At 40.8% G+C, this 26,631-nt stretch overlaps 2 protein-coding genes across 4 annotated transcripts; both read right to left on the bottom strand.

Moving 5' to 3' along the window:
• Positions 1–4,036: 4,036 nt before the first annotated feature.
• LOC139375930 (angiopoietin-related protein 4-like) lies at positions 4,037–11,198 on the bottom strand. Of its 3 annotated transcripts, none has more exons than XM_071117900.1 (3): positions 10,561–11,198; positions 4,881–5,159; positions 4,037–4,710 (listed from the first exon to the last, which is right to left on the bottom strand). In XM_071117900.1, the coding sequence occupies exons 2-3, from the start codon at positions 5,089–5,091 to the stop codon at positions 4,526–4,528; spliced, it is 396 nt and encodes a 131-aa protein (XP_070974001.1). In that variant the 5' UTR covers positions 5,092–5,159; positions 10,561–11,198; the 3' UTR covers positions 4,037–4,525. The 3 variants fall into 3 exon arrangements, with proteins under 3 accessions (XP_070974001.1, XP_070974000.1, XP_070973999.1); XM_071117899.1 differs by lacking the exon at positions 10,561–11,198 and adding an exon at positions 5,235–5,303; XM_071117898.1 differs by lacking the exon at positions 10,561–11,198 and having other exon boundaries at positions 4,881–5,232.
• A 1,706-nt stretch (positions 11,199–12,904) lies between these two features.
• LOC139375929 (angiopoietin-related protein 4-like) lies at positions 12,905–20,324 on the bottom strand. Its single transcript, XM_071117897.1, has 7 exons — positions 19,683–20,324; positions 18,544–18,654; positions 18,343–18,433; positions 15,483–15,596; positions 15,240–15,335; positions 14,475–14,753; positions 12,905–14,319 (listed from the first exon to the last, which is right to left on the bottom strand). Exons 1-7 carry the CDS (start codon positions 20,202–20,204, stop codon positions 14,135–14,137), a joined length of 1,398 nt encoding a protein of 465 aa, XP_070973998.1. The 5' UTR covers positions 20,205–20,324; the 3' UTR covers positions 12,905–14,134.
• Between the last annotated feature and the right edge of the window lie 6,307 nt (positions 20,325–26,631).

The following is a 26,631-nucleotide window of genomic DNA, read 5'->3' as shown; positions in this document are numbered from 1 at the left end:
TCTCTTTAATTGTATAATTTATCACAGATTAACACGAACAAGGATGGATGGATAGACCATAATGATGAACCAAGATGTTGAGACTGTTTCAATGTCTCAAATTGTACAAGATCAGTGTCATGGTCAACTACAATGTGATTCATATGTTAACACAGGGAATATCCGATGTGTGCAATCTCAGGTCTAGTAATCTTTCAATGTGAATTAATATTTCTCTATGACCCTCCTGGTTCTTTGGAGATGGGGAGACATCTCATGTCCCTTTTGACCAATCAGATTTTTTCACATCAGATCTTTTTCAAAGCTGATCTGACCAATTTGTGAAGGAAAAAAAGATCCGAATTGGGCTACCTGTCTAAACGAGGCCTCTGTTCCTCTAATCATTGAGTCCTCCAGCAGGTGCAGAGGGTTGATATGCTATCCACCATAGAATTGAATAGGGTCTCTATGCCAGAGCCAGATGTTACAATATGATGTCAATACATTGCTCTGCTCTATGCTATCCACCTTCCCTTTGGGGGAACGGTTGCCATGGATACCAACGATGTGATGCTGCCATTTCATAGAGGAGCTCGCTGGAAGGGTGCTTGGAAGTGATTGATGTTACCGAGGAGCCTCTGTAGGCTCTGCTGCATGAAGCTTTTAGTAGCCATTTTGAGCACATGTTAGTAATGCAGCTGGAAACGGGAACTCAACCTTTATTAGTGAAGTTGAATTGTATCATTTTTTTAATATCAAATCAAAGTAACCGTTTACCCTTTGGCTACCTTTTTATTGATAAAAACCTCAACATATTTCATTTGACATCCTCTATGAAAAATGCACCTCACTGTCTTTTCCATGTGTGTGTGTAGACCCTACAGAAAGTGAATTATGACCCTTCAAAGTCAGCATAATAGTCTGAGTTTCACAGGAAGATAATGATCAATTGGCTCAAATCACACAGGCACCTAGGCAGTATGTCATTCGCCCTCAGAACAAGATTGAATAAGGAACACTGAGCATTTGAAATAGGTCGATCACAAACAGTAGGACATTGGATGTTCCTTCCTGTCCCTCACGCTCTCTGAAGGTGTTCTAAAACACATTAGCAGTAAGCCTGACCAGATTTCTTGGTGTGAGTAATTGAAGCTGGACCCCAGCTTGCTGTAACTTAACTTCTAATTTTGGGGAGTATGAGAGGTCCACGTGCATGGTGCCTCCAAGTAACTGCTGCTTTAAAACATGGCTCAGTCTCAACCCTGGCCTGCCTAGGGAGAGTTTGCATCCCTCAGGTATTCCTGTAAAGTGAATTGGTGAAATATTATGTTTCGTCGCTGTGGTGGAAAAATGGGGAATGCAAATCAAGAGCCAGCGCGTGTCATTACTTTTCACCATGATGGATTGGCTTCAGTACTGAAGGCTTGATAACATTAAAAAAATATATAACTTGGTAATATGCAAATCATTGAAATGGGGACAAATAGCACACATTGATTTGATAATCATGTTCGAACTCAGTTGTATGAGCAAATTTCCGGTCAATACAATTAAATGGAAGAACCTTTACTCAGCCATACTATAGGACATCAAACAGAAACAGTGGCTTCAGAAAGTATTCATACCCCTTGACTTATATCAACAAAATTATGTTACAGCCTGAATTCAAAATATATATTTTTTGTAAGTATAATTCTCACACATATACACATTAAAAATATGTTCTGTGTTCTAGAAAGACCTAGCAAAGCTGCAGCTGGTTCGAAACAAAGCAGAAGGCCTTGCCCTGAACTACACACACAGAACTAACATCAACAACATGAATGATAGTCTTTCATCAAATCAAATTGTATTGGTCGCATACACGTATTTAGTAGATGTTATTGTGGGTGTAGTGAAATGCTTGTGTATCCAGCTCCAACAGTGCAGTAATATCTAACAATACACAACAATACACACACATCTAAAAAGTAAAATAATGTTAATAGTCCGGGTGGCCATTTGATTAATTGTTCAGCAGTCTTATGATTTGGGGGTAAGAGCTGTTAAGGAGCCTTTTGGACCTAGACTTGATGCTCCGGTACCGCTTGCTGTGTGGTAGCAGAGGGAACAGTCCATGACTTGGGTGACTGGACTCTTTGACAATTTGTTGGGCCTTCCTCTGACACCGCCTAGTATATAGGTCCTGGATGGCAGGAAGCTTGGCCCCAGTGTGTGTATATATGTGTGTGAGTGATGGGATGTATAGACAATATGGACAGTATATGAATAGGATATGTAGTATATCTGAAGAATAGTATATGTACAGCAATAGTTAAATTGGATAGGCCTTGACTAGAATACAGTATATACATGTAAAACAGTATGTAAACGTAATTTAAAGTGACCAGTGTTCCATTATTAAAGTGACCAGTGTTCCATGACTACGTACATAGGGCAGCAGCCACTAAGGTTCATGGAAGAGTACACGGGTGGTAACCGTCTAGTGACAGTGACTAAAGTAGTGGGTAGAGGCCGGCTAGTGGTGACTATTTAACTGTCTGTTGGCCTTGAGATAGAAACTGTTTTTCAGTCTCTTGGTCCCAGCTTTGATGCACCTGCACTGACCTCGCCTTCTGCATGGTAGCAGGGTGAACAGGTCGTGACTCAGGTAGCTGAGGTCCTTGATGATCTTCTTGGACTTCCTGTGACACCAGGTGCTGTAGATGTTCCGGATGGCAGGCAGTGGGCTCTGACCACTTCTCTTCTAGTCTTTTAATGAAACATTTGTGTGTTGAAAAGGCCTAACCACTTGTATAATCTATTTGCATACACTTCAAACAGACACACAGTGCATTCCGAAAGTATTCAGACCCCTCAACTTTTTCTACATTTTGTTACGTTACAGCCTTATTTTAAAAAGGATTAAATTACATTTTTTCCTCATCAATCTACACACAATATCCCATAATGACAAAGTGAAAATAGTTTTTTTTCCAAAAAAGTCTATCAATCAAATTAATAATTGATATGTGGGATTCACGTCTCCATCTCAACCAAAAATCTAAGTTAAAGAATAGGACTAAATCAAATCAAACTTTAAAAGCACTTCAAATACAGTTTGATTTGATTTAGTCCTAATCTTTAATTTAGATCTTTGGTTGAGATGGAGATGTGAATCCAACATATCAATTATTAATTTTATAGACAAACTGGAATTAAAGCCAGACTTAGTCAGTGGCAAAAATGGAACTATCCAAGCAGAAGATACATATACTTCAAATGTTGATATTTGGTTGCTTTCACAAACAAACTCAACTCAGCATTGATGAATTTGCAAATCCTAAATATATGAGTGATATAGTATAGTCACATTTCATTTACTCGGTTAAACCTACCCTTTGGAATGACTTCGATTGCAACAGTGAATCTATTTCATTTTTAAGTGGAAATTTTAACAGTCATTCTCACAATAGCACATTGGTAATAGTCAGTGAGAAATATCATAGCTAGGCAGGGCTTGGTTAAAACCCTGGGTGGGAGACTAAAGGGTAGCTATAGATCAATCACCCAGTAGGAGGTGCTGTCCAGCCTATAGTTTTTATTTTGGATTAGTGGATATAACATTAAAGTTCTGAGGATCTGTTTTAAAAGTACAAATTCAACATATTTTATACAAGGTTTGGCTTGGTTTAAATTTGGTTACCGTGAAAAGATAATACTGTCGTTGAAATTTCACCCTCAAAACAACAGTTGATGACTTTTCAAATCCAATGTATTTTCCACGTAGATTCCATGTCACAATACGTTGAGAACTAAGTTGAAACAAAAGTTGATTAAACCAGTTTGTGTCCACTGGGATGTTAGTTTTACTGTTTTTGAGTTGAATACTATGTTAATTTGACAGTTATTTTTCTTCGAGTTGGCTGCTATGTTTATTTGACAGTTTTTTTTCTTCGAGTTGGCAGTTGGCTGCTATGTTTATTTGAATGTTACTCCATTTTGACCTTTGGCCTACTTCTGAATTGTTTCTCTCGCTGCATCAGTGTGTTTAATAAGAGATCAGACAGCGGAAGTATTTTTCTTTAAATGATTTTTATTGGCTGGTTCGAGCCAACGAGGGCAGTATTCAACCTCTGGGAGAGCTCTAACCATTCAGAAACCTCCGTCAGATGGGTCTTAGCATGTGGAAAATGCTTGATTTCTTGCAACACAAAACATGTTTGAACTCACCTCATTCTGTTCCATTCATTAGTCCCAAGGCTGAGCGTTGCTTTAAACAGTGATTAAGAGTGAGCTCATGCCACAGCTTTGGTGAAACACTCTTGCTAACTTTCCACTGCTAGATTCACATGTTCATGTACTTCTTAACTTTTTAAACATTGTTCGGTTTTGTCTCTAGCTGAGAGACTCTAAGACTCTCAGCTAGACTCTAAGACTTTGTTGGAAGTCTCACTGGGTGAAGCCAGGACTGACTGGGTAGCTTACCCAAGTCATCGGCTAACCACCTCTAACAGTGTTTCAGTTCAAGAGGAGAAAATTTGTCAGAATACTGAGCGTCTTTCCTCTATGACTTGTTCTCGATCACAGCGGGGGCGATCATCATGACGGTGGTCTTCAGGGGATAGTAGTGGCCACGCCAGGTCTTCCAGAAGACCCCCTGCTTCCTCTGATGCCTCTGCTTGGGAGGAGGGCTCATGAAGTAGCGGCCGTTCAGGTTGGAACGTCCACAGTTGCTGAACCACCAGCCACCTGGAGAAAGAGAACAAACATCTGGTTAGATTGGCATTGCTGCTACATTCCCAATTTGAGTCATAGAGAGATAAACCTTAGACTAAATACATTTTAAATCGTAGACTAAATAAATCTTAGATAGAATTCAGCAAAATAGTACTTTGAACTTTGAAAAAGAGGAGACGTACCAGAGAGGTGTTTGGCACAGCTGATGTCATTGTTCTGGTCATTGTCTTGGCTGTGGATGGAGACGTGCAGGCCGGAGGCCTCGGTAGCCAGGGTGCCCTCCAGGCTGCTGTTAGAGGTCTCTTGGATGTGGAGGGCATAGTGGCTCTCCTCCCCGCTCAGACGGATGGGGTACTGGATGGTCTCAGAATCACCCCTCCAGTCGGAGAACATGATGTTGAGGATGTAGTCTGCATCTTTGGCCACAGCGCGTATCTTCTCAAGACCAAGCCAGAACTCACCTAGAGAGAGAGAGAGATCAAAATAAAGACAAAATCACAACACGGTTCACAAACTCTTTTGTCCAGACTCCGTACCTCAGATAGTCAGTATCAGTACACGTCATCAAGGTCTGTGTTCTATCAGGGCTTTGGCCTTTCCCTTTCGCTGGCACAAATATCCTATTTATAAATGACTCATTCAACTAGAACAAGAGCCTCCAGTTTCATATCTCCAAAGCCTTGAACTTCAAACTGTTATGTCGGCCAGCAGCCAACATAGAACTTGTTTGTGAGCTATGGGGCAAAAGTCCTCTCTGCCTCTGACAACTCCACTTGTTTTCTACTGAGGGAATTCACACTTGTGTGTATGGAAGTGGGGGTTTGGTGGGTCCAAGCAGAAGTAGTCAAATATGACTGTTTTTATAATATTGTTCTGTAGGGACATAATTGCATAACATGTTTACCTTCCACTTAATAACTAGGTCAGATGTTCAGGAATCAGGATACATCTAGTTTCCCTATCTGGGTTCCCTATCATTGGCTTCTTCATTGTAGCTGGTTAATTCTGCAACTACGGGAACTTCGATGTCCTCAGGGTCAATTTTGGGGATTTCATTAAAAAAAAACATGTTTTTATTTTTTATATGTTAAGTTCACACTACATTCACCCCATATTTTTGTTCAACACCTCTCTATCAAGTATTTTAACTACCTTTCAGATTTTAAACCTCAATTTCACTGTTTTGCCCTTGTCCCTGACTCAGACTTATGAGCTTCTACTTCTTCTATGAGAAAACATAATTACACATGATGTAATGTTATCTCCTAGAGAAAGAGTCAATTAAATACAACCTATATCAATATTTATTGTGAGGATGTCCTTTATATTGCTATTTACACAAAATATACCTGTCCTTTGGTAGTGGTGTCATTTCCACCACTGAGGGCACATTTTATTGTTAGTCATTTCCAAACAGGCTACAATTTCTTTAATTTGTGGTATAATTTTGATTTTTAAAATATATTTGATGTATTTAGTGTAAACCACATGCTAGCTGTAATACTGGCCAAAGCATTCTAAGCAGTCTGTCATTTTTCACCAAAAACAGCAGAAGCGTCATTTCCACCACAGTCATTTCCATCACAAACTTAACCGTGATGGAAATAACAGAACGTGGTGGAAATTACAAAAATCCATTACGTTATTACTTTTGACTTATTTTTTATATTTTTTATTTAGGCTTATTTAATCATGTAAATGACTTGAATCTAGAAAATGCTCCAAGGTGTGCACAATTGGAAAACAGAAATAGTATTTTTCTTTGTTTTTAGAAGATGCCACATAAAACATCACAGAGGTCACAGACATGGAAACAAAATAAATAATGATCCTATACAATACCAGGAACATCTGCAAAAAAACAGGGAGAGATACTGGAAGAAAAAAGAGAAGAGAGAAGTGATATCTCAGTGACACCACCTCAGTCATAAGTGACACCACCTCAGTCACCAGATGACTTGCAGCCAGAACATGAGGCCATCATACCTGCCCCTAACTTACCTGCCCCCGATGCATGCCCTGATACCCCTTCCTCATGGTCTGCAACAGGAAGGAAAAGTCAAATACTTGCTGGAAGGAAAACGGTTGGAAGAGGTCGCTCAAAAACATACATTTCTTTGCATGACAAATGTCAAATAAAGCTCAACAGAAAACTGAGAAATACAAAAAAAGATATGATCAACTGATGAAGAAAATGGAGAGACAAGATTTCCCAAAGACAAAGACAAAACAGAAAATGAAGGGAACTCCGAAGAACTTGAGAAGGGTTGTTGTTTCAAAATGCCATCATTGCAGAGTTAAAACAAAAGTATAAAAAAAATGCGCAGTGCCAAGGACAAACAAGTGGCTTCAAAAATGCTCAGAGGAAACATCCTGAGAAAGTACGGCCTGGTCAAAGCTGCAAACAGACGACTTTGGATTTTCAGCAAAAGCATTGAGGGAAAATGAAAACAGGATAACTAGTCTTCAATACTCCAGGAAAAAAGCAGTGTAACATAATTAGCACAGACACAGAAGAGAAAATCACTAGATTCTATGAACGTGATGTCAACAGTAGAGCAACAACAGGGGAAAAGGACACACTAATGAGGAACAAGAAAAAAAAAGCAGAAGCGCCTGTTGAATGGCAAAATTCAGAACCTTTATCAGGATTTTAAGAGGGAATATTCAGAGATTAAAAAGTCCTACTATGAATTATTTTAAATACATATTTTTGAGTTGCCAAGCCAACAGTCCAGGATAGGGACACATGCCTCTGCAAAACCCACGCCAACCTCCAGTGCATGGAGGACAAACTACAGTATCACAAAGTGATCAGCTGCAGTAACAATGACAACCTTATTGAGTCTTTGTGCTGTGAGAACCTGAAGAAAGAGTGCATGTAGACAGAGTTCTCCCTTTGCCAAGCCAAAGAGCATAAACATCTGACTTTGATACTGGTGAGCAGACATTGTGGTTTGAGTGGAAAAACTAAGCTGAAGGGAGAGAGAAGGAATAACAAAGAGGGAAACAGGGAGAAGTTCACTGTACATTTGACAGTATAAGAAAAGGTGGGTGGCACACTGCAGATTCTACTGGAGGACTTCTCCAAAGGATTGAAAGAGAAGTTGGGGAAACACATGTACAACATTCCACACCAATTCTCCAAACTGAGAGAATTAAAAGGGAATCTGCAGAAAGAGGAGATCATCATGCATATTGACTTTGCATAGAACTCAGGGGCGCAACTTTCACTGGGGAAGGGGGGGACATGTCCCCCTCACATTCTGAAATTGCATTTTAGTCCCCTCCAGTTTTATAATTTGAATGTGATACAAAATGATGCAACGGTGTGCTTTAGGACCATGCAGACACCTCCGAGCGGTCGGGTAGGCTGTTTAGAGTGTAAAACAAATTATAATATTGATTTCCCCCCCCCACTTCTAAAACCAAAGTTGTGCCACTGAGAAAACTACCTGTGTAAATACACCAGTGAAATCCAGGCAGTTCACTTTAGTGATTCTCACATGCAGGTGACCCTCTACACCTGTGTTGGACATACCACAAATGATACCGTTTCCCTTTGCTCACTGAGTTCTTCTATGCAGATGACTCCTCTGCAATCTGGGCTCATCTCTCAAAAACACTGGCCTACTTCCTTGAGCTCTGGCCAATTTTGGAATCTTACTTTTTCTTAAATTAATTAAATGTTCTACAATGGTTGTTGTTCAAAATGTTTGCAATAAAACATTGTTTTCATTTTACATAGATGTCATTTCCACCACACCCATATTTTTAGGTAAATTAGTATATTATGTATAATTTACATTGATTGATTTGTTTTGCATAGGGAAATCATATGGTTGTTATCATAATCTCACAAAAAGGTTGGGTGGAAATATTTTATTTTTTTATGATAAATAAAAAATTCAGCTTTGTCACAAAGGCAAGTTTATTCTATTCAGGCGTTGTGTTGAATTATTAATTTTAGGAAAATCTTAAAAAGCACTTAAAATAATATTCAATGCAAGTTAATGTACAAATGTATAAGAAATGTGTTCTAAAATAATTGTATGATAATTTCATTTTCAACAACAATTGATGTTTAATGATGTGATGGAAATTACATTTGTCTATGGCTGTCTGAGAAAAATGACGAAAATATATAAATTCCTGAATAGTACGATCACATCCATTATCAGATATTATTTCTAGACAAATCAAAGACGATTATAATACTGGTAAAATGGTGTTTCAATACATTTTAATTTCTGAAAGCTTGCCGGGCCAAAGTGCCCGAAGTTACAGAATCACCCAGCTCTCCAGGTCTGTGAATGCTGAATGTTTGCAAATAAAGGGGCCTTATTGTGAAATGGGTTTATCAGTAGTTGTAAACCTAAGAAAGATAAAGAGTTAATCTTGTGCCCTAGTCTGACCTGCCCGGAACAAAAGAGAGCTCCTTGCTTAGTAGTAAACATGACCTTTCTCCCAGTTCCCAAGCAGACTTCCCCCTCAGCTGCCTGGTCTACTGATTACATGTGCCTCTCCTCAAATTCCACTACCCCCTCCACTCCTGCCTTCACGTTTTCTCTCCCCTCCTCCTCCCCTCCTGTTTGACATACCTCCCACACGTGCAAAGCAGCCAGTCAGTGACGTAGGAATGCATGGCCACTGCATGCACAAGGAATGCTCAGAGAGTACTATAGGGACAGCAGGCTCATTAAAAAAACACATGTAAAATAGCTGTTTACACATGTGGAGCTTCAATTTCACACATGAAACCATATTTTCACATTTATTAAAGAATAATACGTGTTCACCTCACGTGAATTGCAGTTTCACATGTAACATTTGAGGTTTCACATGTTAAAAATGTTCACATGTGAACATCGGATATGCAATTCCCCATGTGAAAGTGAGATTTTCACGTGAAACTGCAAATGAGATGTTTTTACATGTATTTTTTTTCACATGAACTTGTAATTCCACATGTGAAAATCTCATTTGTAATTTCCCATATAACAAAACTCCACGTGTGAAAATCTCACTATCACATTTTGAATTGCAGATTAACATGTGGGGTGGAAATAATGTTATTCTCCTCACTTGAAAAAATGTTAACATGTTGCAGTAGAAATGTTTCCAAATGTGGAATTAGTGTGCTGTTTCTGACCAACTCTCGCTATCTCTCTCAGAACGATCTTCTTGACCCTAACCAGACAGACTTCAAACATCCCAACCCGAGCACTCCATTCCACTACCTCTGGTCTCTTGGCCCTCCCAACCCTGCGGGGGGGCGGCTCCCGCTCAGCCCAGTCAAAGCTCTTCCTTGTCCTTGCACCTAAATGGTGGAACAAATTTCCCCCAACCTCTTTGAAGAGTACACTGCATGGTATGTACACTATGTACACATGGTAAGTATGTGGACATCCCTTCAAGTTCGTGGATTTGGCTATTTCTGCCACACCCGTTACTGACAGGTGTATAAAATCAAGCACACAGCCATGTAATCTCAATAGACAAGCATTGGCAGCAGAATGGCCCGAACTGAAGAGCTCAGTGACTTTCAATGTGGCACCATCATAGGATCCCACCTTTTCAATAAGCCATTTCATCAAATGTCTGCCCTGCTAGAGCTGCCACGGTCAACTATAAGTGCTGTTGTGAAGTGTCTAGGAGCAGCAACGGCTTAGCTGCAAAGTGGTAGGCCTCACAAGGTCACAGAACGGGACCGCCGATTGCTGAAGCGCAAAGCGCATACAAATTCCCAGAAGAGTGGAGGCTGTTATAGCAGCAAAGGGAGGACCAACTCCATATTAATGCCCATGATTTTGGAATGAGATGTTTGACTTTTGGCCATGTAGTGTGTATTAAATAACTCACCTCCTTCTCTGCACCCTCTCAGGGGTTGGGTGTCTCAGGCTCTGCACACTCTTGGATTGGATCCTGCCTGGCAGACCGCTCCTACCAGGTGACGAGGAGAGGATCTGTGTCTGCACCACGTGCTCTCTCTACTTGTGTCCCCTAGGGCTCGCTTCTAGGCCCTCTCCTCTTCTCTCTATACACAAAGTCACTCTGCGTCGTCATATCCTTACATGATCTCTCCTATCACTGCTATACAGATGACACTCAGCTCCTTTTCTCCTTCCTCCCTTCTGACATCCAGTTGGTGACACACGTCTCTGCGTGCCTGGCAGATATCTCAGCTTGGATGTCGGCCCACCACCTCAAGCTCAACCTCGTCAAGACGGAGCTGCTCTTCCTCCCGCTCCAAGACCTCTCCATCACGGTTGACAACTCCACGGTGTCCCCCTCCCAGAGTGAAAATAACCTTGGCGTGACCCTGGACAACACCCTGAAAACATCAAAGCAGTGACTTGCTCCTGCAGGGTCATCCTCTACAACATCCATCCAGTGTGACCCTACCCCACACAGGAAGCGGAGCAGGTCCTAATCCACTTGTCATCTCCCGTCTGGACTTGGCTGGACTCCCTTCTTGTGCCATCATACCCCTGCAACTTATCCAGAACGCCGCAGCCTGCCTGGTGTTCAACTTTCCCAAGTTTCCCATATCACCCCGCTCCGCCGCACACTCCCCCGGCTTCCAGTTGAAGCTCGCATCCACTACAAGACCATGGTACTTGCCTATGGATCAGCAAGAAGAACTGCCTCTCCCTACCTTCAGGCTATGCTCAAATCCTACACCCCAAACCTAGCTCCAGCTCTGCCCAGTCAAATCTCTTCTCTGTCCTGACACCCCAATGGAAAATTCTCCCCACTTTCAAAATACAGAAATACAGCCAGTATGATGCATTTTACGTCATATGATGCAAAATGCATCATACCGGCTGTGCTTCTGTTTTCTGAAAGTTATATATCTTAAACTTGATTGCTGACATGCAAAACATTTTGGGACTATATCAACAATGGACGAATGAAGCAAATACCAAAAGATAGTTTTAGGGTGGAGTTTTCCTTTAAATGATCTCACATATTTAAGGTGTTAATATTTAAGGTGTTAAATATGTGTAAAAAAAATTGCTACTGTCTATTTGACTGTCTTTTCTGTCATTTATGAATGTGTTTTTCAATGCATTTCTCTAGCCTTTAGTAGTAAAGGCCAAATTCAACATCTATCAAATCATTTTTTTAACCTAAAGGGGTCCTAAAATGTCAAATCAGATAGCTAAATGATCCGAAGTATGACAGGGGATGAGGAGGCAATCTTTAGTTGCTACATCCATTTTTGGACATAAATGAATGATATGTACCCATTAATTCTTGAAGAATAAAACGTATCAATGCCTCATGTGCTTAGTTCAACTGTCGTATTCCATCAGAAGCCAAAATATAAGCTTGTTTAACTCCAATGTTTGTAAACAAAGTAAATTTAAACAACCACTGTATAGCCTAAAAACATGATTAAAAGTATAATGTCTATATCATGGATGGTCAGTCTTAGCATCCATAGTCCTGTCTATGAATGAGAAATGTAACCTCAGATTAATAAACAGAGCTATGAATGTAACGACTGACCATCCATTATATCACAACTATAGTTGTAACCATGTTTTGAGGCATAATAGTGTTTGTCTACATTTACTTTGTTTACTAACGTTGGAATAAAACAAGCTTATATTCTGGGTTCTGATGGGATACGAGCTCATGAGGCATTTGTTTTATAAGTTATATTCTTCAAGAATCAATGGGTACAAATCATTACTTTATGAGTCCAAAAATTGACGTAGCAACTGCTTATTGCCCCTTGAATAGAGTAATAGTGTTATTATATGGTGCAATCCTTTAGTGTGTGAGCTGCTTTTGTTGCATTAATATCAAGCAAAACTTCTGCAGTCAAGAACTAAATTCTTATAGCAAACAAAAATAATTAAAAGCAAAACACAAACTCAAAAGTAACATATTGCAAAGTCGGTCCCGGGATGGGAGACTAAATTGTAGCTGGAAGTGGTGATAGATAAACATGTCAAAAAAAATGTCACATGGGAATGTATTTTTTCACGAGGGAAAAACACTACATGTGAATCGTCACACATAAAAAAAATATATATTTATATATTTCACGTGTCCGACAACCACGTGATTTCTTCATGTGGTCTTTTTTTGATACTCAATTCTGGTCATTGGCTCACTTCTGGATTGTGTTTCCAGCTGCATCAGTGTGTTTGATCAGAGATCAGACAGAGAATTGGCTGTTTCATGCCAAAGATCAATTTCATTGGCTGGTTCATGCCAAAGATCAGTTTATTTTCTCTTAAAAAAACAACAGCAATTTTACACAACTGGAAAACTTGAACTAGACCATATAAATTACAAACAGGTGATAGCAGAAATATATAAAGATTCTTTACAACTTATAAATAAAGAAGGCACAAAAAACCTCAAGTCATCAACAAGAACACTAGAGAATTTTACAAGTTACAGTCAAGGTTCTGAAGAGACAGTCGACATTCATTCATCATACACTAGACAGAAATATATGACTCTGGTCATTTTAAGAACAGTCAATGTGACTGAAAGATAAAAAATCTCCACGAGAACACAACAGTGGATCGTGAGCTTACTTTGATTCAAAATAAAACTGCAGGAGAAGTAGGTTTACATTGTACAGAAGCTGGAATGGTGTTTGCTCCATAAAATAACTTTAAATGTAGACAATGAAACCACCATTGTTGAAAAATACTTTACACACGTTCTGTCTCATTACATCCTGTAATTCTGTAATTATAGATTACAGTGATTATTTCTTTATATAATGCCTTTGGAAAGCTAATGGCATTACTTTCATGTGGAAAAACAACAAATTGTTTCAGTCACCATTTGGTCCATACAATCGGATTAAGAAACTCTCTAGAGCTGCCCCACTTGTACAACTACAGTGTTCATGCGGACAAAACTTTGCTCTAGCTAGAAATGTTGGAAACTCTGTTAAAACTCTGGGAGAGCTCTTGCATTCAGAAACCACTGTCAGATAGGTCTTAACGTGGAAAATGCTTGGTTTCTTGCAACACAAAACACATGTTGGAACTCGCCTCATTCTGCTCCATTCATTGATGCAGTCTGAGAGGCCCAAGGTTGCTTTAAACAGTGATTAAGAGTGAACTCATACCACAGCTGTGGTGAAACACCCTTGCTAACTTTCAACTGCTAGATTCACATGCACATGTACTTTTTAACATCTTAAAGATACATTTATGCATTGTTCGGTTGTGAATCTAGCTGAGAGACTTTAAGACTTTTGAAAAACAGAGAATTGGAAACACGGAGCCCATTCAAGTATGAGTTATTTAGTTTTTTATAATGGCCTCGGCTTTGTTGGAAGTCTCACTGGGTGAAGCCAGGACTGACTGGGTAGCTTACCCAAGTCATCGGCTAACCACCTCTAACAGTGTTTCAGTTCAAGAGGAGAAAATTTGTCAGAATACTGAGCGTCTTTCCTCTATGACTTGTTCTCGATCACAGCGGGGGCGATCATCATGACGGTGGTCTTCAGGGGATAGTAGTGGCCACGCCAGGTCTTCCAGAAGACCCCCTGCTTCCTCTGATGCCTCTGCTTGGGAGGAGGGCTCATGAAGTAGCGGCCGTTCAGGTTGGAACGTCCACAGTTGCTGAACCACCAGCCACCTGGAGAAAGAGAACAAACATCTGGTTAGATTGGCATTGCTGCTACATTCCCAATTTGAGTCATAGAGAGATAAACCTTAGACTAAATACATTTTAAATCGTAGACTAAATAAATCTTAGATAGAATTCAGCAAAATAGTAACTTTGAGACGTACCAGAGAGGTGTTTGGCGCAGTTGGTGTCGCTCTTCTGGTCATTGTCTTGGTCGCGGGTGGAGAAGGGCAGGCCGGAGGCCTCGGTAGCCAGGGCGCTCTCCAGGTTGCCGTTGGAGGTCTCTTGGATGTGGAGGGCGTAGTGGCTCTCCTCCCCGCCGAGACGGATGGGGTACTGGATGCTCTCAGAATCGTCCCTCCAGTCGGAGAACTTAACCTTGAGGATGTAGTCTGTGTCTTTGGCCACGGCGCTCATCTTCTCAAGACCAAGCCAGAACTCACCTAGAGAGAGAGAGAGAGAGATCAAAGGAGTTAAAACCTGATCCGTGGCTGTGGTAGCATGTGCAAAGTCTCCATACATGTGTCCAGATATATCAGTGTCTTCGTTAATTTAAAGGATCTGATCGTAACAGGGCTGGCAATCACTTAATCTAATTTAACAGGAATAGACCATGCGATTTGGTCACTTCTGGCACCTAAAGCCACCAGGGACATTAAAGCTGGAGATTAGAGGGTTGTTTATGCCAAACCTACCATATCAAAATCCATCTGATCCCTCGATCTTGATATCTACAATCCTGTATCAGTGTTAGTATCACTGCTTGTTAATCAAACTGAACCGGGAGGTTTCGGGTCAAGAGCTCTGTGCTGTACTTTGCTATGCTGTGGATGTGGGTGGTACTGTCCGACCCTCGGTGTGACCTCGCTAGCTAGTTCCAGAGGAAAGTATTGAGGGAGATGATAAAAGACAACAGAGGATATATTTACCATTCAGACTGCCAAAGCCGCTCTGGTAGGCCTGCCATAGCTGGTCAAAGTCAACTGAGCCATCCTGGCGCCTCTGGATCACGGTCCAGCCACCTTCTGTAGAGAGGAAAGAGAGAGAGCAGTGGGATTAGTCTTTTTTTTACTACTGCCAACTGTCATACATGTACGGATACAATATGTTCATAAACTAAGCTATAGGGTAACCTTATACGGTGAGCCAAAATCCTGGCTAACTCCACTTACCAGTTGTCATTTCGCAGAAGACTTCAAAGGATTGGGAGTTTAATGGCTGAATGGTGTACACTGCGCTGGCCGTCTCGCCTCTCAGGAACAGCTCATGGCAGTCTGAGGCCATCTCTGAAAAAAACAAAGACAAAAACACAACACGGTTCACAAACTGTTCTCCCACACTTCGTATCTCAAGTATCAGTACACATCGTCAAGGTCTGTGTTCTAACAGTGCCTTGGCCTTTCCCCTTCGCTGGCACAAATATTATAGTTATAAATGACTCATTCAACTAGAAAACAAAAACTCTGGTTTCTTATCTTGAGAGCCTTGAACAGCAGCCAACATAGAACTTGTTTGTGAGCTATGGGGCAAAAGTCCTCTCTGCCTCTGACAACTCCACTTGTTTTCTACTGAGGGAATTCACACCTGTGTGTATTGAAGTGGGGGTTTGGTGGGTCCAAGCAGAAGTAGTCACTTAAGTCAAATATTACTGTTTTTAAAATATTATTTTGTTGGGATGTTTACCTTTCACTTAATAACTAGGTTAGATGTTCAGAAATCAGGATACATCTGGTTTCCCTATCATTGGCTTCTTCATTGTAGCTCTCCAGGTCTGTGAATGCTGAATGTTAGCCCATAAAGAGGCCTTATCGTGAAGTGGGTTTATTAGTAATTGTAAACCTAACAAAGCTCAAGAGTTAATGTGCTGTGCCCTAGTCTGACCTGCCCGGAACAAAAGAGAGCTTAGTAGCGATTGGTTGCTGTGCACATGAGGTAGAATGAGATAGAGACAGCCAGGCAGCATCAACAAAAGGTATGGGGGGCCCAGTGGCTGTCATGTGCCTGATGAGGCATGAGATGGTGCACACCCTTAATGTTTTACAGAAAAGAGTTCAAGTTTATATAATGCCGACTTGATAGATACTGCATACGTTCATCGGCTATGATGCTCTTTATCAGCACCAATTGTCTAAATAAATATTTTCATTGAATTGGAGCCAATCAATCGATACTGGTTTTGGTTTGATTGATATTGATTTGACTTGGTTGCTATTGAACAAACATAAGAGCAGACCACGGGAACCCAATGCATTGGTTTGCCTGGGGGTCAGGGTTTCCTCTCAACTTTGACACACTTCTCATTCGTCTAAGGCTGGAGAAGCAGGGGTCTACGGGGATGGGGAGAGGGGAAGGAGGGATGGAGGAGGGGAGAAGAGGGACTTTTGACTACTCTGATAGATCTGGGGGAAAGGTTGCACATTCTTGAGGGATGTATCACTGTTTTATGGTGAGAGGGAAAAATGGGAGGGCTGGAAGGAGGGAGCAAGGAGGTATGCAGTCAGTGCCTTCAAAACAACAAAGGATGTATGTACAAAGTTCATCACACTAAATTAAACCGCCTCCTTTTCCTTGCCTTCTTTCATGACTTTTCTGGCTCTGGGCCAAATGACCTAATCTGAGGAACATACACTCTTAAGAAAAAGGGTTCCAAAACGGTTCTTCGGCTATCCCTATAAAGAAACCTTTAACGTTCCAGGTAGAACTCTTTTGGGTTCTATGTAGAACCCTCTGTGTAAAGGGTTCTACATGGAATTCAAAAGGGTTCTACCTGGAACCAAAAGGGTTCTCCCTAGAACCAAAAAGTGTTCTTCAGAGGGTTCTTCTATGGGGATAACCGAAGAACCCTTTTAGGTTCTACATTTGCAAAAAGTCCCCCTCCTCCGCCCCAAGCTCCATCAGATTTGTGAGTTATCCATCTGTGATGGGGATGTGACCCTGAGTTAACACTGTCCGAGACAGCTGAACTATCCCCCAATTGGAGTCCAGCCAGATTACTTGTTTCTTTCATAGAATTCCTGAAATCCTGCTGACGTCAGAATTTGCTGTGAGACGACTCATTGTGTTCTGCTGGGTGACTGCATCTCACAATTCTGGGCCTGTGGGTTCACCTTTCACCTACTTTCCTCAGTGGCTATAGTGTAAAACCCACTATTTAGATAGAACCACAAGTCACGTTGCTTTTGACTGAGAGAGCGATAATTTACTTGTTTTAACAGGCAATATACTGAAATGGTATGTATGATAATGTTACTTTCTTTTTCAATCAACTCTGATTAGGTCAATCACATATCTGACCAACATCCATAAAGTGACATGGTTCGCATAGGTCACATTCAGAGTTAAATCATGACTCACATATTCTGTATAGGCCTATTGATTGATTCATATCCCTCAATGCTGACTTTTTAGTGAGACCAGACCCCAGCTAGAGCACTAAACAGGAACTTGCCATGAGTTAATCATTGTTCCATTGCCAGAAATCCTGGAACTAGTGTCTGAACTTTTCCCTACTTGGCCATGATCAAGCTCCATATAGCACTGATGAAAGCCCACATTATGAGCTGGCCACAGTAGTACAGTTCAGATGTTAACAGCTGTCTGGTTTGGGTGTAGGTTGAGGACATCATGATCACTTTTACAATTACTGTACTACTGTATTAAGTGTGTTAAGCTAACTCCATTGACACTTCCTACTGTGATCTTTTTCTTTATACTGTGAATATATTATATTTACTGTGAACCCAATGAAAACGTTCCTTCAGACAAGTAATGTACTTTTTCAGTCATTGGTAGGTGCATTAATTGGCATGGCCAATCACCTGTGCGTCATTTTTCGCGGGCTTGGGGCAGATAGATACGCGCAGGCAATTATCTGCTAATTACTGTCTAACCTTCACGTCATTTAGAGGGAACTCCAGTTAAACTTAATGTTTTAAGCCTCGTATTGCCTCAAAGCAGATGGCATGGGAGGTCAATATTTGTCTGGGCGTCAATTTAAACAACGGATTTGACATAAAGCTTAGCTTTACTTACCGATGGGTGAGTCGCGCTGCTCAATGCTGCCATTTTGAACGGTCTCTTCTGGTTTACGCCTGAATGCTGGTCTCTCTTTTTTCAGCTGAATCTGAGTGAGCAAGGAAAACGACGTTTTAAATAATTCATAATACATAATAGCCTCATGAATTGTTTAAATAATTATACATGGGTCAGTGATATTCACAGAATGTTTCATACCTGGTGTTGCAGGGTCCTGATGCGCACGTTCTGCTTTTCAAGTTTATCTTGCTGGAGTTGGATTCTGTTGACCAGGTCATCAATACGTTTATTCTGAGCTTCCAGCATCCACTGAAAGAAAACAGACAGGTACCCTGTTAGTCTTTCTCCTGTGACATACTTTTAAGTAGCAAAGGTTTCTTATAACATAGGAATAGCCCACCACAAAGCCGATATTGTGATCTGTGTTTTTAGACTATAACTATGTGCTTGTACTTTGAATGGGGGCGCATTTCACATAGCCTATCCGAGCACATTCAACAGCTTTTGTAATTTCCAACCAGGTAGTCTGGTCACATAATAACGCGGGGGTTTCCATCCCACAAAAAAAGTAACTGTCAGGTCTTATAGCAGCTCCACGTGATCTTTAAATCAAGAGTGACATTTTCCTCTACTGGGCTATGTTCCAAATATCATGGTTTAAATATCATTCACACATTCTGAAACGAATGCGTGCAGTTCCTTTGTCTGGCCAACGTTTAGCACGTAGTCCACGCACTCCAGCACAATAAACACACCCACTGGCATGCCTTCAGACATTGCTTCAGGCTGAATATCTATAAGTCCCTTTGAGTCAATGTAAATAATCCCAGACCAACTGTTATTGTCCATCAAAGTGCATCTATTGTCCCCCTCCAGTTGTTCCTCTGAACATCAGCAAATAGGCCATTTGCCAAACTATTATGCATGACTAATGTAGGAGAAAGGACAATACTAGTAGCCTACTGTATTACGCATTACTTAATGTTAATCAATTCATCAATTTGCTGTGGTGTTTTGTTATGTTATCGCAGTAAATTAATAGTAAATTAATATGCCAGGCTGCTCACTGCAAAAAGCATTGTATGGTAATGCCTTCATTCAACTGAAGCAATCAGAATTGAAGTGATCAGAAATGAATGGATACAATGGAAACTGCAGAGAAGTAAACTCACAAAGGGGGAGACATGCAGCAGTTAGCTTACAGTCTGTCTTGTTAGTAATCAATTTTTATCTCAAGTCATTTTATTCCCTTCCTTTTCACCAAATGCACAATTGTATCATAGCTTATTTTCCGAACACAATGAATGACCAAATAGAGTCATGGATTCCCTCCTTACCTGAATGATGCGTGCATCGCTGTAGTTGCCTGTGTTGCCCATGTTCATGTCGGGCAGCCCCTCTCCCTGCAGCATGTCATCCATCTTCTCTTCCAGCTTGTTCATCCTCTCATCCACCCTCTTCCTCTCCTGCTGCATCTCCGCTGTCTTCTCCCTCAGCTCGGCCGTCTCGTTGAGCACCTGGACCTCCCTGTCCTCCAACCCCCGGGCCTTGGCCTTCAACACCTCGCACTCCGCCTGCAGCCTCTGGCTCTCCTTGCCCAGGTCCGCTGCAGTGCCGTTGAAGACCTTCAGCTTGGCAGTGATGTCCCTCATCTGTCCCTTGGTTTTGTCCACATGCTCCTTGAGGCCTTGGCCTAGCTGGAGCAGGCCATGGGCGATCACATTCACGTCGTCCCACGCTGCATACTGCATCTTCTTCTCCTTCCCGCTGGTGGCCGAGCCTCCTCTCCTTTCGAAGGGGTTGCCGGTGGCCATCAGAATAACCAGGCAATGAGTCAGGGTTGCTAGTGTTGTCTTCATTGTTGCCTGCTTTCCTTTGTTTGTTCGTTGGCTCAGGTTCTTGGTCGTTTTTTTGTCAGGTGGTTTGCAGAAGCACCCTTCTCTTTCCAGTTTGTTGCTTGAGCTCAAGATCCTACCTCTCTGTGCAGAGCACTTTGGTTTTATACTTTCAGAGCCCTTCAACTCCAGCTGGCTGGCTGATCTGATTGGCTGGCCGAGCAGAGGGGGGAGAGCTGCTCTCAGGTTTCTCCCCCGCTCAGTTAACTCTTTATGTCAAGCGACCGCGTGAGAGAGGAGCAAGGGATGTAACAATGAAGCCAATTTCATCACTACCTGTAAAATACAGTAACAAAGAGATTTCAGTCAAATTATTGCACATTGACATGCACAGCTGTACAATAAAAGACAGCTTTATGTGCAAACACATCTAACTACTGTCACCATAATGTTTCTACTATCACTATACTGTCTCTATCAGTCAGTACCTAGAAAAGGGGTTCAGACATGTAAGTGCACTTCACAGCTGTATGGTAAAGGATAGATGAACTCACTTTGTGTAATAAACTTGATGACGTAACAAAGAAATGGTTGATATCACTTCAAACGAGAGGAAAGCCTATGCTGATTGATACTTTACACCGGTTACTTTGCTGTTGATAATGTTATTGTTATGGTGTGATAATGCTATGGCGTGACAATGCTATGATAACGTTACGGTGCAATAATGTTGCGATAACGGCACGGTGCGATAATGTTACGACAACGCTATGGTGGGATAACGTTGCGATAATGGTACAGCGGGATAATGTTACGATAATGTTATAGTGTGATAATGCTGTGATAATGTTATGGTGTGATAATGTTATGGTGTGACTTGAACATAATATAAAAATGACACAAGTTACCATTACTTTCTATAAAGAGGTTAGGTAGTTATTACAGGTAAAGCTAAGTGTATGTTATTTTCCGAAACGCTTAAAAATCTGTTTATTTATGTGTATGTAACAGTATAACTTTAGTCCCTCCCCTCGCCCGAACCAGGGACCCTCTGCACACATCAATAACAGCCACCCATGAAGCATCGTTACCCATCACTCCACAAAAGCTGCGGCCCTTGCAGAGCAAGGGGAACCACTACTTCAAGGTCTCAAAGCGAGTGACGTCACCGATTGAAACGCTATTAGCGCGCACCACCGCTATCTAGCTAGCCATTTCACATCGGTTACATGTATGTACATTGGATGGTGCCCACATTGATCGTGCCCCCGCTTATAAATATTTTGGCATCTGGATTGACGAAAAGCTATGTTTCAAAAAGCATATTGATGAGTTAGTTACGAAGTTAAGAATTAAAGAATAAGGATTGGCTTTTATTACATTTTCGCCTAAAATGACATACCCAAATCTAACTGTCTGTAGCTCAGGCCCTGAAGCAAGGATATGCATATTCTTGATACCATTTGAAGGGAAACACTTTGAAGTTTGGGGAAATGTGAAAAGAATGTAGGAGAATATAGCACATTATATATGGTAAAAGATAATACAAAGAAAGAAGCAAAAGCTTTTTTGTATTTTTTTTGTACCATCACCTTTGAAATGCAAGAGAAAGGCCATAATGTATTATTCCAGCCCATGTGCAATTTAGATTTTGGCCACTAGGTGGCATCAGTGTATGTGCAAAGTTTCGGACTTATCCAATGAAAAATGTGTATTTCTGTTCAAAATTTTGTATCAAGACCGCCCAAATGTGCCTAATTTGTTTATTAATAACTTTTCATGTTCAAAACTGTGCACTTTCCTCAAACAATAGAATGGTATTCTTTCACTGTAATAGCTACTGTAAATTGGACAGTGCAGTTAGATTAACAAGAATTTAAGCTTTCTGCCAATATCAGAAATGTCTTTGTCCTGGGAAATGTTCTTGTTACTTACAACCTCATGCTAATCGCATTAGCCTACGTTAGCTCAACTGTCCCACAGGGGACCCACCAATCCCGAATAAGTTTTAAAGGAATAGGGCATGGCTTTCATTAAATAGCAGAAAACAAACAATTCAGTCGACATTTATGCTCGTTATAGATTATGTCGATATCGTTGAATTAATGCAGCTGCCACTGCAATTGAAGCCAGTGGACGCAGTTAATAATAGCACACAGTACACATCCATGCTTTCTGTATCAGAAAGTAAGCTGTCCGTCTTTGAAGTCTTGTAGATCGATGAATTGCGCTATTTTTGTTTATAAAGCCCTCTTACACAAACTTCCACCGTACCTCACTTCATTGTTAACTTACAGAAGTGTGAGGTATCAAGACCCGATCTCAGGGAAGGATAACTCTAGAGATCCCTTCGATCTCCACTGAGTCAGGGAAGGATAACTCTAGAGATTCCTTCGACCTCCACTGAGTCAGGGATGGCTGACTCAGGAGATTCCTTGTATCTCCAAAGAGTTAGTTAATTTTGCTTTTAGTTTTTTAGCACCTTGTGGAAGAATCTAAAACTGGACGATTTGTTGCCTCGAGGGCAATTCATAATATGAAAGCTTTTTGTCAATCCAGATGCCCAAATATTTATTATGGCCGATTGAGGATCTTTTTACTGAAGAATGTGTTTGTTTTCTATGATTGTGTTTTGCATCTTTGTTTTGCTTTTCGTAGCGCATTGATGTGTATATTTTGGTGATTATTTCTTTAATTACAGCGCTCTTCTGTAAAAGAGACCTTGGTCTCAGCATGATAAATGGTTTTTGATAAACAAGGCTTTAATAGCTCAAAATGTTACATTGCATATAAATGTGCATAGATAATAATTTGACAAAATATATCCAGTGTGTGAATAAACATTCTGTCTTGCGTCCTCCATAAAGAAAAACGACTGATTATACTTAGTTAAAGGAAGTCCAGCCAGGTCTATAATTATTGGCACCCTTGATAAAGATGAGCAAAACATTTATAATACAAATACTGAGCTATATTGTATGCTAAAAAATATATATATATTTTCATGTAATCTGACCATAGTACCGGTTCCAATCCAAGTGCCAATGCCGCTTATCAAACTCCAGGCAGTGCTGTGGTCAAATGACATGAAAATAGATATCTTTGGCCACGCACACCAGTGGTGGGTTTGGCGTTGAAAAACAGAAGCATACCTCATATGGTAAAATATGGTGTTGGATTATTGATGTTATGGGACTATTTTGCTTCCACTGGTCCTGGGGCCCTTGTTAAGGTTTTGCCAGTAATTATGTACCTGACTGTACTTCTTAATAAACTGAATATCATTTCAAGTCTAGATTTGTTTTGAAGCCAGTACAGAGAAAACACAATCGGAGAAACAGCTATTTGAGGCAGCCTAATTGTATGGCTGGGATAAATTGAAGCCGGTTGCGGATGTGTGAGGTCACTGGCACTGTGTTGGACGTCAGGAAGAACACGCTGTATGATTTGGCCTGAGGTAGTCCTCTGTTAGACTTGCTGTGAGGTAGGAGCAGTGTGAGAATTAGGGGAAAGTTCACGCATAGAAAATGCCCAAGTTAAGGCAATTCCCAACAATCAGATGTAACACCCCAGCACGGAGAGCACGGGGAGCACGTAGGCGATTCATGACCTGGGGCTAGACCAATAAAGAAAAGGAGTTAACCCCCTCTTGTCTGCACCGGAGGCTAAGTAGGTGAAAGGTAACCAGCAGACTTCTTACTGTGCTTGGCAGGGAAAATCACTGCAGTTGAACTATAAATCATTACTAACGCTGCTGAAATGTAACAAACATCCGTTAGTTTGATTAAGGATCAGGGAGTTTATGAAGACAGTCAAAGAACAATCATTTTTATACAAAAAATAATATTTTGTTGCCCAATCTTAGGAAGGATATAGATTTACTCTAAATAAGAACCTTTGTAAAACAATTTTTTGTACGACTTAGCCAAAGCCAAATGAGTTATTGAATAACATTCATAAGGTCAGAGTAACTGACAGTGACTAGTTGAATGGAAACAGATGTGTTGCTGAAGGCTTTGAAGAGCCGGAAAAGCTGACAATTATTTGTCTGTGGCAGGAACATGCAAGAAAGAACATTGTAGCCTGTCCACAAACGTGCCGTCATACTGTATCTCAGGACTAGTAATATTGAATAATGTTAACACAAATTGAACTAACATACTCACTGGTTACTGATTACAAATGGAAGGAATGTGCATGTGCTTCTGGGACATTACCGATGGAGTGAGGAGGGTCCCTTGGAATTTGGGGGTGTAAAAGACAGCGTTGCTTTAGGGGACTGGAAGGGTCCCCAAGCCTTCCACTCCCTTCCTGCTGGAGCATGCAAACCAAGCCATGACTGGGCCCGCTGATGTCTGAGAAACGGCAGGTTTTCTGGAAGCCAGATGGGAGAGGAAGTTGCCCACGACTTACTGTTTGAACATGTAGTTATGCTAGTGTTTCACTGATAGTGTGACTGACGGACTGTGTCACAAACCACAGCATGTTCTAATCACATAATCATTCATTCAATGTTAAATGTTGGCTTTAAATATGTTTTACAGATGTTACTATATTGCCTATTTTTAGATAGTTTCTTATTTAGGGATGTTCAATCCCCATGGGTACAATATCTTTTTGGCAGTGATTGAGACAGGAAATGACACAAAAGACAGCTGCAATAAGCCAACCTTTCCTGTCTTGGAAATGTCAGTTTGTTACTACAGTGTAATTACCATTCCACAATGAAACATGTACTTTGAATTAATACCTTAAGCCCTGTTTTTATCATAAGTGACTGTCAGAGTGTAATGATTAAGTTGTTTCCATGAAGAATCACCTTACTCTTTAACATTGTTGTACCTAACCAAACAAGATTCAATTGATTTCAGTATTATTTACATTATGGAAGAGAACCAGCATACACAATATAAACCAAGGAAGGAAGGACTCAATATTCTCTGTCAATAGTTATATGCAGGACATTCCTAGGAGACTGGCTAAACAGGGGTTTTAACTAAGAAAAGTCAATGATGCTGGAGGCTATGGGAATCTGGCGCCTTCCTTTGGCGTCTGTGACTGATCATCACCCGAACCACACCTACAGCTGCTTATTCAGTTCCAAAATGGCCGCTCTCAGCATGACGACCTTTTACCTAGATTCTAAATGCAGAACATCTGTATGGCCCACTGAAGTCCAACAGTCATTCACATATAGGGAAGGATGGATACCACATGCTCAGAATGAATGTTGAAATGGTGGACCCCGGTTTCCATGAATATGAGATAGTCTTTATTTGTTTAAACTTTGTATTTTTTTCCCTTACAATGTACACTGGACAAACTGTTCAAAAATAACATCTTATATTAGAATTGAGTAACTAAAGAAATTAATTGATATTCAATGGATGGAATCACTCCATTGGATTCATTCCCCTAATTTCTGTCAAATGTCTAATGCTGTATTGTCAGGAAGTGACCTACCTAGGTATGTAGCTAAATATACAGAAAGCTGCCAAAATAAAGGAATCACCAACATAAAGTGTCTTAATAGGGCATTGGGCCACCACAAGAGCTTCCATTTTTTATTTAACCAGTATTTAACTAGGGAAGTCAGTTAACAAATTCTTATTTACAATGACGGCCTACCCCGGCCAAACCCTATGGGACTCCCAATAACGGCCCGGTTGTGATACAGCCTGGAATCGAACCAGGGTCTGTAGTGACACCTCAAGCACTGAGATGCAGTGCCTTAGATCGCTGCACCACTTCAATGTGCCTTGTCATAGATTCTAGTAGTGTCTCTATCGGAGAGATGCGACAACATTCTTGCATAAGAAATTCCATCATTTGTTGTTTTGTTGATGGTGGTGGAAAACACTGTCTCAGGTGCCGCTCCAGAATCTCAAATAAGTGTTCAATTGGTTTGAGATCTGGTGACTGAGACACACATACCCTTTAAACCTTCTATGCTCCTTTGAGACCTCTGTTTCAGAGTCAGTCTCTTCCAGCCATGGTAGCCAAAATAATGGGCCACTGGGCATTTATATACATTATCCAAAGCATGATGGGATGTTAATTGCTTAATTAACTCAGGAACCACACCTATGTGGAAGTACCTGCTTTCAATATACTTTGTATCCCTCATTTACTCATATGTTTACTTTAACTTCTTTGGGACTGGGGGGCAGTATTGAGTAGCTTGGATAAAAAGGTGCACATAGTAAACTGCCTGCTACTCAGAAATAAAAATCACAGGATGTTTTGGAACTACTGAAAATAACGCGCCAATGTAAACTGAGATTTTTGGATATAAATATGAACTTTATCAAACAAAACATACATGTACTGTGTAACATGAAGTCCTTTGAGTGTCATCTGATGAAGATCATCAAAGGTTAGGGATTCATGTTATCTCTATTTCTGCTTTTTGTGACTCCTCTCTTTGGCTGGAAAAATGGCTGTGTTTTTC

This window comes from Oncorhynchus clarkii, chromosome 20 (genome assembly GCF_045791955.1).
Source record: "Oncorhynchus clarkii lewisi isolate Uvic-CL-2024 chromosome 20, UVic_Ocla_1.0, whole genome shotgun sequence".
NCBI classification, from domain to species: Eukaryota; Metazoa; Chordata; class Actinopteri; order Salmoniformes; family Salmonidae; genus Oncorhynchus; species Oncorhynchus clarkii.
This window is presented reverse-complemented; position numbering and strand designations above follow the sequence as displayed.

Coding starts and splice junctions, on each gene's coding strand:
- LOC139375930 (XM_071117900.1), bottom strand. CDS start 5,091: ATGTTCTCCGACTGGAGGGGTGATTCTGAGACCATCCAGTACCCCATC. Junction 4,711..4,880: donor CTGTGCCAAACACCTCTCTG/GTACGTCTCCTC, acceptor CTCTTTCTCCAG/GTGGCTGGTGGTTCAGCAAC.
- LOC139375929 (XM_071117897.1), bottom strand. CDS start 20,204: ATGAAGACAACACTAGCAACCCTGACTCATTGCCTGGTTATTCTGATG. Junction 14,754..15,239: donor CGGCTTTGGCAGTCTGAATG/GTAAATATATCC, acceptor CTCTCTCTCTAG/GTGAGTTCTGGCTTGGTCTT. Junction 14,320..14,474: donor CTGCGCCAAACACCTCTCTG/GTACGTCTCAAA, acceptor CTCTTTCTCCAG/GTGGCTGGTGGTTCAGCAAC.